General features: G+C 45.0%; 1 protein-coding gene across 2 annotated transcripts in view; it reads right to left on the reverse strand.

The window, feature by feature from the left end:
• Positions 1-12,668, reverse strand: part of MYO3B (myosin IIIB) — a 313,368-nt gene that overhangs the window by 156,100 nt on the left and 144,600 nt on the right. Inside the window, exons 12-16 of one of the 2 annotated variants that reach the window (XM_082205523.1) lie at positions 11,723-11,839; positions 9,645-9,749; positions 4,517-4,600; positions 3,193-3,395; positions 1,176-1,274 (exon numbers count right to left, since the gene is read on the reverse strand). In XM_082205523.1, coding sequence (XP_082061649.1) covers positions 1,176-1,274; positions 3,193-3,395; positions 4,517-4,600; positions 9,645-9,749; positions 11,723-11,839 — 608 coding nt within the window. Of the gene's footprint in view, positions 1-1,175; positions 1,275-3,192; positions 3,396-4,516; positions 4,601-9,644; positions 9,750-11,722; positions 11,840-12,668 lie in introns of those variants that run through there. The other variant, XM_082205522.1, reaches the window with a different exon arrangement.

Raw genomic sequence — 12,668 nt, forward strand, 5'->3', positions numbered from 1 at the left:
TATTTGAGTAAATATCTGGTAAATAAAGTCATTGATAAAACATTACAAAATTAAATACATTTTAAAAAGCTTGCCAGTATACATAAAGTCCACAAACATGTATTTCTTCTTTTAAAAAATAATATTATGTTCAGAGCACCCTTGATATAAAATGCCAGACTAGCATCTACCAGTAGATGGTAGCTTGTGAAACATTTAGAATGTTTTCCTGAAGTGTTAGGGATTCCGGCTTTCACAACTAAGAACCAGTACCACCCACACAACCTACCAAGTCTGATGCCAAAGTTGGAGAATCAGTCTAATATTCTTGTCACAAGGAGGGAAGGCAGGAAGAAACTGCATTGGACCAATATTACATGGTTTTGTTTGGTTTATGCAAAGAATTGATGCTTCTGAATTCTGGTGCTGGAGGAGACTCTTGAGAGTCCCATGGACTGCAAGAAGATCAAACCTCTCCATTCTGAAGGAAATCAGCCCTGAGTGCTCACTGGAAGGACAGATCCTGAAGCTGAGGCTCCAATACTTTGGCCACCTCATGAGAAGAGAAGACTCCCTGGAAAAGACCCTGATGTTGGGAAAGATGGAGGGCACAAGGAGAAGGGGACGACAGAGGACGAGATGGTTGGAAAGTGTTCTTGAAGCTACCAGCATGAGTTTGACCAAACTGCGGGAGGCAGTGGAAGACAGAAGTGCCTGGCGTGCTCTGGTACATAGGGTCACGAAGAGTCGGACACGGCTAAACAACAACTGTGTACTAAAGCTAAAAACTAAAGTTTAAAAAAGTATATGGAAAACAAGCTTGTGCAAAATAGGCCAACTGCAGTTCAACAGAAAATAACAAAGTGAACTGAGGCGTGTTTGTACATCATTGTTTACAGGTCTATGCCTGGCACTTGGACAGAACTGCAAGGCCCCACCTTTACCTGCCCTGTACCTGTACCTGTTATATTCCCCATGATGTCAGGTGTAGAGCAGGTCATAGCTTGGCATAGCTTGGCCAAAACAGCATCGCAGGTCAAATTCCCATCTTATCTATCCGCTTGAGAGGCTGACAGAGGTTCCTTAAGGGTTGGGGAAGGGTTAATGGATATTCTAACTCAAGCATCAAGCTGGAAGCAACAGCTAATCAATAGCTAATTACATCTGGCATTAAAATCAAATTAGTAATGGGTTACCTGGGAGGCTTTTTCTCAGGCAGCTTATATTCAAAGAGTTTTTTCTGGTGATAAAGGCCAGCATATATATAGTAAAATATGTGGAAGTTTTTCTCCCCTCTGTTAAAGAAAAAAAAAGTTACTTTTATGGCTTATACAGTAACGTATTAAATATGTCATACCTCTATATTCAACACTTTTATTACACGTGCAAACTTATGTATATTACATATACCTACATCCATTGTGCATATGCCTATTCTCACAACCACACTGTTTCTCTTGAGAGGTAAAGGTAAAGGTAAAGGGACCCCAGACCATTAGGTCCAGTTGTGACCGACTATGGGGTTGTGGCGCTCATCTCACTTTATTGGCTGAGGGAGCTGGCATACAGCTTCCAGGTTATGTGGCCAGCATGACTAAGCCGCTTCTGGCAAACCAGAGCAGTGCACGGAAACGCCGTTTACCTTCCCGCCGGAGCGGTACCTATTTATCTACTTGCACTTTGACGTGCTTTTGAACTGCTAGGTTGGTAGGAGCAGGGACCGAGCAATGGGAGCTCACCCCGTCGCGGGGATTCGAACCGCCAGCCTTCTGATCGGCAAGTCCTAGGCTCTGTGGTTTAACCCACAGCACCACCCGTGTCCCCTCTCTTGGGAGAGCATTCCACAAATAGGAGGACACCCGTGAAAAGTTCTTCTCATGTTGCTATTCTCTGCACCTCCCTCAGATGAGGAACATGGAGAATTGCCTCTGATGCAGACTATAGGATCTGGGCTGGTTTATGTAGAAAGAGGTGGCCCTTAAGCTATCGGGGTCCTGAGTAGCATAATGTGTTATAGGCCGAAACCAGTACTTTTAATTCAGTCTGGAAACTAATTAGTAGCTGGTGCAGTCAGGCCAGGATCAGCGTGCCCCGTCCTGGAGGCTAGGAGATTGTTATCAGATGTAAGGTTTTATCAGAAAGCCTAAAGGGTTTTACCGCTTAGCCCACAGGATAGCATCTATTATTTTGTTTCAACTATAGACTTATTATACTTCTACGGACTTTCAAAGATTGACAGACGTGTGTTCACTTGATTTCAAATATATTAGAGAATTTACAAGTGTACACATTTTGGTTTTGTTATACTAAATTATGTATATTATGCAATAAGAATTGCAGTGCTATCTAGTATACTGGTCATCGTGTTGCTTGTGTTGTTTGTTGTGTTACGTTTGCAACACAAGGGGTTGTTGTTCTGTACCGGTGAGCAACCTGGCTGCGTATACAGTGGTACCTCGGGTTAAGAACTTAATTCGTTCTGGAGGTCCGTTCTTAACCTGAAACTGTTCTTAACCTGAGTTACCACTTTAGCTAATGGGGCCTCCTGCTGCTGCGCCGCCGCCAGAGCACGATTTCTGTTCTCATCCTGAAGCAAAGTTCTTAACCCGAGGTAATATTTCTGGGTTAGCAGAGTCTGTAACCTGAAGCGTATGTAGCCAGAAGCGTATGTAACCCGAGGTCCCATTGTACCGTACTTTTCAGTGTATAAGACTAGGCCTTCAGAGACTAGGGAGAGCTCTAGGTCCACTCTTTCCTTGGTATCTGTCTCTTTCTTTGAGTGCTTCCAGGATGTTGCTGTTTTCTGGTTCACCCGTGTGAACATTTTGAGATAAGGAAAGGAAAGGGGAAATGCACTTAAAAGTGTAGGATGACAATTGCTTGACATGCAAGGTGAAGGTTATGTGACCTGGCAGGTTTTCAAGCAATTTGTTTTGCGTGCTGAAAGATCTAAATGCTTTTGCTACCATTTCCAGCTGCTGCCTTTTTGAGTTGATAGTATATCCTTCCAAAGACTTTTCTAAAATAAGGTTAGAAACCAGGGGGGGGGCTCTTATACACGGAAAAATACGGTATGCTTGATCTGTGATAATGCCTCTTGCTTGGAATAAATTGCAATGAAAATATTGCCCTACGTGTGTGTATTTTCTAGGAAAGTAAAATTGCTTCTAGCTGAGGGGCGGGTGGGAGCGAAATATTCAAATTTATACCTACACAGCTTGTTTTATAACTCTTGATTTTTCCAGTAGATATTCGGAAATCTTTGCTCCCATGACGGCTCCTGTTGGTGTAAACATCATTTCCAGGTATTTCCCAAAACGGCTGGAGTTGTCATTGATGGCAGTGCAGGCATTTCCAAAGGCTTCAACTAGGGGGTTCACCTGGAGAATCTTCTCCCGCAAAGCACGATTGCTAGCCTTCACAGACGGGAACAGGTTACAAGGGATTCCCCAGCTGAACAAAGTTTTCTTAAAACGTGAAGATCTCTTTACCCCAAAGACGTATAATCATAGCTGTCAACTTACAGATTTGAAAATAAGGGACCAGCAGCCTCAAAAATAAGGAATCAGCAGGCAAAATAAGGGACTTTAGACAACCAGCAGCTAAACAAAGCCTCAAGTGGTGTTTCCCACAGCGCAGCAACCCGGCAAAGGCGATGCAGCAAGGAAAACCACTGTCACCTCTCCGCTGGGAAGTGCTGAGCAAAGGCGAGTCCCCAGACAATGCAGCCAATTTGATCGGCACAAAGCATGCAAGCTCCACCCCCAGTCGTTCTTAGATTCCTTATTGGGTGAGCAACGCAGCCAAGCAACACAGTTGGAGCTTCCCTCCTCCCTGGCCGGCAGGGAGGGAGGGAGAGGAGCTGCTTCCTTTGAAACCTGGGAAATTTAAGGGACATCATCAATAAGGGACAGCAGTGGGACATTTGGCTGGGACAAGGGACTTTCCCGCCAAATAAGGGGCGGTTGACAGCTATGCCTATAATCCACAGGTTTTGTATGACATTGCCAATAATCCTTAAGATGCACCCCTCAAGTCACCTGTGTTGTTTGCAACCCTATCAAATCTTGCTTTTCCCGGCCAGAACACTACCACACCTGCTTTTGCAACCAGGCAGGATCTATAAGCGGAGCTGCATGAAAGGAATGTTTGCATCTAATGCTAAACTGTGGCTAAGCATTATGAGATCAAATCTAATAGATCACCAGGACCACACACTCCCCTCCTGCTCCCCCCAGCATAGCGGTGAGGAGGACTTCTGAATCTTTCGCTCCCGTTTTTGACTAAGGGCTTTGCAGCTTAGTGTGACATCAAAGCCCAGGCAAACTGCAGTCAATGTTAACGATGAGTGACTAAAACAAGCCGACTTCAAACTGTGGCCAATTGAAAACAGAAGCAGACATTTCCAACCGTCTCCTTGCAGCCATGCTGGAGGAGACGATGGGAAGGGGAGCATGATTTTAGCCCTGTGGACAAACGCAGGCAGTACTTTGCACCGCTGACAGACATTCATGCTACCATGGTAGGGCATAGATACCTTTCCCAAGAAAGTCAAATGCTGCACAATGAGATGGGCACTTTCGGTCTTCCCAGCACCGCTCTCTCCGCTGATGATAATGCACTGACAAAACACACAAAACAGAGGTAAATATGCATCGTTTACAGCTCCAGTGGTTAATCTCCCCAGTTGTTGTTGTTGTTTAGTTGTTTAGTAGTGTCCGACTCTTCGTGACCCCATGGACCAGAGCACGCCAGGCACTCCTGTCTTATATGCCTGTTGTCTTTGTCCATGGAGTTTTCTTGGCAGGGATACTGGAGTGGCTTGCCGGTTCCTGCTCCAGGTGGATCACGTTTGGTCAAAACTCTCCACTATGACTTGTCCATCTTGGGTGGCCCTGCACGGCATAGCTCATAGCTTCTCCGAGTTATTCAAGCCACTTCGCCACGGCAAGGCAGTGATCCATGAAGGGGAATCTCCCCAGACATGCACCTTAACAGACCATTAAGACAGCAGAGCATCTTCAATTTGGCTGCCTTTGCAGAGGTCAACAAATCATGCTCAACTTGATTTTAAAATATTGAATAATAATAATAATAATAATAATAATAATAATAATAATAATAATATATTATTTATACCCCGTCCATCTGGCTGGGTTTCCCCAGCTACTCTGGGCAGCTTCCAACAAAATATTAAAATACAATGGTCTGTCAAACGTTAAAAGCTTCCCTAAACAGGGCTGCCTTCAGATGTCTTCTAAAAGTCTGGTAGTTGTTTTTCTCTGGTGGGAGGGCGTTCCACAGGGCGGGCGCCACTACCAAGAAGGCCCTCTGCCTGGTTCCCTCTAACTTGGCTTCTCACAGCGAGGGAATCGTCAGAAGGCCCTCAGAGCTGGACCTCAGTGTCTGGGCTGAACGATGGGGGTGGTGATGCTCCTTCAGGTACAGTGGTGCCCCGCAAGACGAATGCCTCGCAAGATGAAAAACCCGCTAGACGAAAGGGTTTTCCGTTTTTCGATGTGCTTCGCAAGACGAATTTCCCTATGGGCTTGCTTCGCAAAACGAAAAAGTCTTGCGAGTCTTGCGATTTTTTTCCACTCCCCCCTTTTTCTAAGCCGCTAAGCTGCTAATAGCCTTTTAGCCGCTAAGCCGCTAAGCCTTTAATAGCCGCTAAACCGCTAATAGCGCTAATCCGCTAATAGGGTTGCTTCGCAAGACGAAAAAACCGCTAGACGAAGAGACTCTCAGAACGGATTAATTTCATCTTGCGAGGCACCACTGTATATTGGACCTCTCTTGCTTCTTGCGCAATGATAGGCATTGGGTTAAATAACAATAAAATCAGTGGGAAAAGCCAAAAGTATAGTCAGTTTAAAAGCACGTATGATAATAAATGCACCTGCCTCCACGTAATGCTACAACGTCATGTTATAGCATTATATTCCTCAACCAAGAAGAATGTCGTCAATTAGTGTGATTAATGTGTGAAATATCAGGACTGGGAACATTTCAAGATGAACAATCATCCTCTCTTGACCAGCAGAGTCCTTCTGTCTTTGAATCTAACCTGGTATCCACCAAAGGTTTGTCACTACATCATACATGGATATTGGCCTTGCTGGCCAGAGCTATTGGGATTTATAGTACAAAACACCTGGAAGAAAGCAGGTTGGGGTACAGAGAAGTCCTTTTACATTACCTGAAATGTCAGCCACAGAACCTTTCAGGTAATGCGTCTGGTCATTCCAGGTCAAGAGTTGGCGCGCAAGTGAGCCAAGCAAACATAGAATTGTGAAGCTGGAAGGGACTACATGAGACTCTGTTGCTGGCCATCTCATTCAAAATGATAAAATGGCTGTGCCAAGTCAACAAGGCTAGGATCAGATTGCCTCTGTGTGATGGCCTGGGATTTGGACTCGGAGGCTGAACCTGAGGAATCCCAGCCTGTACAGGAGTCCCCGCCTTCAGAACCAGCTGAGCCGGGACTGGGGCATGAGCCTGAAGGGTCCTCACCTGTGCTGGATCCTCAGGTGCAGGCACCAGCTGAGTCTGCTCTGGCTCCTGGGGTGATGGAGGACCCATTGCCTGCAGGTGCTCCACTCTCAGCCCCGTCAGGGGAGGAGGAGGCTGCCTCTGGGTCCTGTAACCCTCCAGCCTCTCCTGAGCTGCAGAGGCTCAGGCCAGAGAGGTGGAGGGAACTTAGCAGGAGAGTGCTCGCCTCCAGGCCAGGAGAGGTGAGTCACCTGTGGACCGGGGCTGCCCTATGCCTCGGGGCAGATAAAAGCCAGCCAGCCCCCGTCCCAAGTTGCGGGAGCAACATTGTTGGTAGCCTGTTCCTGCCTGCACCCTGTCCTGTTTTTCTGCCAGAGTTCCTGACCTCACCCGACTCCCTGCCTTGGACCCAGCTACAGCTTTGATGGACAGCCTCCATACTGCACCCTCGACCTCAGACTGGACTCGACCTCACCGCACGGTTAACCCTTGGGACCAGCACACTCTGGCTGCCCTGGAATCAACCTTTGTCAGATAGCTGCTGTGGACTACCATATTTATACAGCTTGTTCCCTTTGCTGCAACTTGAGCCAGGTGGGCCTGAGTCATGGAAGTCAGCTTCTATTAGATACCGTATTTTTCGCTCTATAACACGCACCCGACCATAACACGCACAGTTTTTAGAGGAGGAAAATCCGTAGGCATGCCACCCGTAGGCATTCCCTCCATAACACGCACAGACATTTCCCCTTACTTTCTAGGAGGAAAAAAGTGAGTGTTATGGTGCAAAAAATACGGTATATGAAAGTTTAAGGATCAAAAACCACTAAGTGCAGCTAGAGGATGCATGCTGTATCTTGACGGGAATGGTGTTCCACAGAGCAGGGGCAGCCGCACTGAAGACCCTGTTCCAAATTACGGTGGTGGTGGTCAGATCTCTTTGGAACTTGCGGGAGAAGTTCTCCGGCAAACGTCAGTATGACCTACTGGGTAAGTAAGAGAGAAAGCAGTCTCTCAAAATTTGAACTTTTTGAAAGACATCCTGGGAATCCATTGAAGGGTACAGTATAAACCAAATAAATATTTAAGGTTTGTTTGTTTGTTTTGAATTTACATACCACCCTATCCCCGGAGGTCTCAGGGCGGTTCCAAGAAAAGATCACAATATATAAAATTAAAATAAAACAACAACCCAATAACAGCCCCACAAAAATAGCCACATTTTAAAAGGGTATAGGATGTCAATCAAATCAGCTAAAAGACTGGTTAAAAAGGAATGTTTTTGCCTGGCGCCTAAAGTTGTATAATGAAGGCGCCAGGTGAACTTCCCTGGGGAGAGCATTCCACAGATGGGGAGCCACTGCAGAGAAGGCCCTGTTCTCGTGTTGCCTCCCTCCGGACCTCTTGAGGAGGCGGCACACGAAGGAGGGCCTCAGAAGATGATCTCAGGGTCCGGGTAGCTTCATATGGAAAGAGGCGGTCCTTAAGGTATCACGGTCCTGAGCCGTTAAAGGCTTTATAGCTTAAAACCAGCACTTTGAACTTGGTATTAGGGTGGTGGAAGGAGGGAGCCAAATGGCCGGTTGTTGTTTCTGGCAGCAGCCATACATTTGCTGTAGTATCTCACTTGGTTCTCCTGGAACATCTCAGAAGAACAACCATCCTCATTCTTTGGCTGTGGTGCTCTTGAAAAAGTTGGTCCTCCCAAATGATCACCGTAACTAATGCATTCTGAAATCCTCACATACTGTATATTTTAACTCTTTCTCCATTCAGGCTTCAAACTGGGTCCACCACTGTTTCTACAGTGCCATATCCCTGTATTTATTTTCTGGGGGTTCTTTAAAATGCGTATCTAAAAATATACCGACTCGGGATTATTGTACAATCCTGCGGCAAACCATGCCAAGGATAAAACTGACAAATTAAAAGCGCTGCCTTTTGTTAGAGCCCACAGCCATCTCTGCGTGCCATAGTTCATGTGAAAAAGTCTTGCAAGATTGCAATCTTTGGGATATAAAGACTCCTGTTTCTGCAGCACTCGACTGCATTTTCATTAAAATCATTGCCATATAATTGGATTTGTGTCCTCATTACAGTTATATTAGAAGTATCCCTATTGTGTTTTTACCATGAAAATGAGTGATCACAGAGTTAATGACTCTTACTTTCTTTGACTTATAGCCACAAGAGTCTGGTACTTCTCCCAAAGTCCACCAATGCACATCTGACCTAAAGGGAGGCATAAATTGCTCTCTTGGCAGCATGCAAATTAATTATTACATGCCCTGGTGATTGAAACCCTGAGTCAGATTAGAAGCCTGCTTACAACACAGACTTAAACTAGGGAAATTAATTAGTCATTCCCTTTCCTGAAAGAACTCAGGGAACTATAGTTCTTTTCATCCACCCTAGTCTACCTGTCTGACCCAGGTCTGCATCAATACAACCTTAAGTGTTCTAAATTGTTTTTAACAAGCTGTGTCATAGGTGGAGGCATTCACTAGTGCACTGCAGGTCCAGCAACAGATAGCTTCTTGCCCCAATACAAGGAACATTAAACATAATCCCATGAGTTGCTGTGTATGAATAATCTGACCCACAAAATGTTGCCTGTGGGAATAATGAAGCTGAATTTAAAATATCTTGATTTTGACTCCAGATTCCCCCCCAACTGCAGCCTCTGGGATACACGTTTTCAATTTTGTATTTGTCGGGTTCAAATTAAAAATCATAGGTATACACTTCAAAGCCATGATGTTTGGAGTAGTGCCGGGACCTTCAGAGATGTATTTTAGCTGCGTGAAACTTCAGAAAGCTCCACACAGAAAGTCTGACGTGAAATAAAAATTCAACATGCTCTTGCATTGTGTAGACCAAGGCTTCCCAAATTGTGGTCCACGAGCTTTGTTCAGGTGGTCTGCAGTGTCTGTGAAGAAGACTTACCATCCGAATACAATAAAATACATTATAAAGAATAAAAGAAGCAATAAAATACAATTAAAAATCACACAGAATCAGGCACAGTATATTGCAATTGCTACAACAGGCGAGGGTAAAAGAATTAAGACCCTCAGCAATTTTCAAGCGGTCTGTGGGAGAAAGCAGGTGGGAACCACTGGTATAGACAACAGCATTTTAAAAATATTTATGCATTTAAAACATTTTCCTACCTGGTCTTTGTTGAAAGTTATCATGCCTTGATAAGCGGCGTCTGCAGAGGCAAATATGTGGGGTGGGTTTGAGGAGCGCTTCACGCCGTGGTAAAGCTTGGAGAACTGAACGTGAAAAGAGAGGTGTCAAAGCACAACATGTGTGCCATGTAATAAGAAGCCCCACCCACCAGCTAAAAAATAAATGAACTTCCCACCCCACTCCCATGTGCTATTTGCATTTTTCAATGGGATCACCGAATCTGCTATATAAAGGTCAGATTATTTGTCCATCTGGCCTAGTCAGGTGCCCCACCACCTGATTCTTTTTAAGTGGAGAAGCCAGAAAGTGAAACTTCTGCATGGAACCCATGTGCTGTTCTACTGAGCTACAGTGTCTCAGTTTTAACATGACTCCTAACACTTCACTGTATAATGAAAACAAAGGGCTTGAGGGCAAACAGATTACAGACGTACCTTGGTTTTCGAATGGAATCTGTTCCAAAAGTCTGGTTGACTTCCGAAAATGTTCAGAAACCAAGGCGCGGCTTCCGATTGGCTGCAGGAAGCTCCTGCAGCCAATCGGAAGACGCGGAAGCCACATTGGATGTTTGGGTTCCAAAGAACGTTCACAAACTGGAACACTCACTTCCGGGTTTGCGGCGTTCGGGAACCGAAACGTTTGAGTCGCAAGGTGTTTGAAAACCAATGTATGACTGTACTGGGTACAGCTTAACTTCATAATTTGATATCCTTTGTTTAAAAAGGCTTTGTTTAGAAACACTTTTCCTTTATTTTGTTTTTATTTAGTAAGAACATCAAAGCCATGTGATGGCCCATTCATGGGCTGGCTGGACACAGAGGAAAGTTGAGAGGCACCAGCTGGGGAACCCCCAAGGGAAGAACGCTCAAAGCGGATTGGTGGCAGAATGACAGTGAGTGCTCAGAGGCAGGAGAGGGAGAAGACTGGGAGGAAGAGGTGTCAGAAGCTGAAGAGGTAACAGGGCTTAGTGAGAAGAGAGAGTCTGTGCTAGAGAGAAGATCAGGATCAGGATTGGAAGCAGAAGAGGAAGGAGGCCAAAAGGCAGAGAGGGGTCGAGCTAGTGAAGAAGCAAGGGTGTCTCCCTCTCCTGCTCCAATTAAGAGAGGTATTAAGCAGGGGGAGCAAAGGCAGGCACGCCAGCGTAGTCTTGGATTGCTTGGGAAAGACCAGGGAGAGGAGAAGACTTAGGCAGCGGTGGGAAGGCAGGGACCTTCAGTCTCCACAACTCATAGAGACAAGACCTACAAAATGAGAGTAGCTGTGCTCATTAGGCCTGGCACTCCTGAACAGATCCTGTTTCTTCTATTTATTTGTTATAAATTTATTATTATATTGTTATTATTCTAATAAGGAGTTAACTTCACTTGCTCAGTGTGATTTATTGCTGACTTGCTCCCGACAGCCCAGGACTTAGCAAATGTTTACAAAACAATAGGCTGGGTAGCCAAACGTAGTAAAGTTAAAGGGACCCTGACCATTAGGTCCAGTTGTGGCCAACTCTGGGGTTGTGGCGCTCCTCTTGCTTTATTGGCTGAGGGAGCTTCCAGGTCATGTGGCCAGCATGACTAAGCCGCTTCTGGCGAACCAGAGCAGCGCACGGAAACGCCGTTTACCTTCCCGCCAGAGCGATCCCTATTTATCTACTTGCACTTTGACGTGCTTTCGAACTGCTAGGTTGGCAGGAGCAGGGACTGAGCAATGGGAGCCCACACCATCGTGGGGATTTGAACCGCCGACCTTCTGATTAGCAAGCCCTAGGCTCTGGAGTTTAACCCACAGCGCCACCCACGTCCCTAGCCAAAAGTAGTAGCGGAAGCTAAGTCTGCTTTTGCAAGAATCCCTTCTTCCCAGATCCCTCCTACCCATTGCAGCCTCCCTTGTCTCTGCACCCTGTCCCTTCAAACTGCTTTTGAGAAGTGAGGGAACATCTGGAAAGAGAATGGGACAAGGCACAGATGGGTGCAGCAGGGGAGAGGCATATGCCTTGGCTCCCATTAGCAGTTCTTTCCACCATCAGAAAGCTCCCACCCTGGATCCATTCCCAAGATTCTCTTACCTGCGGAGAATATATGCTGAGATTCTGGAAGGGGTTTAAGGCTATTAAGATATCTCCAACGTAAGTATAAATTTGTAAGTCTGCATAGCGCTTCTGCAACTGATGAATAATTGTCTCCTGAAAACATTGCAAGTTTTACAATTAAGCAGTATTTTGCAGACAGGAAACTCATCATAAGTACATCAACTGCAAGAAGCAATAAGCGAAAATCTCAAATGTTATTTGTCACTTATGTCAAATATTGACTTTGCCGTATCAAACCATTTTTTCCAAGGTTCATATCTCTCTCCGAGATAAATCTATAACTGCAGGCCACATTAAAAGCAATAAACCTATCTATTACATTTCAATCATTGTTTGGGTCAGAGAAATAAACTGCACCACACCGGGAACAGAAAGAGAGACAACAAAAATATATTTAACATCCTTATTTATGTATTTATTTTTTAAAAAAATTCTACACAATAACATAACATTCAGCTGAATTTCTTGCTATAAGCACAAAATGTACAATGATTTTGCTTACAATTGCGGCATTTTACCTAAGGCTCAAAGTGAAGCCCTTTTACGTGCAATTAATTTCAATTGCCCACTGAAATCAATTGCCACATAAAACGCACTTAGCGCTGGCACGGCTGAGTCCCTGTTTTCTTCTCAACTAAAATAATAAAAATAGTAAAACTAGACAGAGCTAACAAATCTAATTTTCTACCTTTATGCATGTGTGCCAATTTTTAGTAGACGCAGGACCCTGACCACACTTTGATAAAAGGATCACAAACTATGAAAATAAAGTCAGCCCATAAAGTTTTATCGTGTTAAAGCAAACGAATACTTCCCTGATGTGAAAATACAGGTTCACGTTCCACATACAGTGGAACCTTGGTTTTTGAACGTACCGTATTTTGCGCCCCATAGGACGCTCCGGCCCATAGGACACACCTAG

Source organism: Podarcis vaucheri (genome assembly GCF_965113315.1).
Source record: "Podarcis vaucheri genome assembly, chromosome: 1".
Classification (NCBI taxonomy): domain Eukaryota; kingdom Metazoa; phylum Chordata; class Lepidosauria; order Squamata; family Lacertidae; genus Podarcis; species Podarcis vaucheri.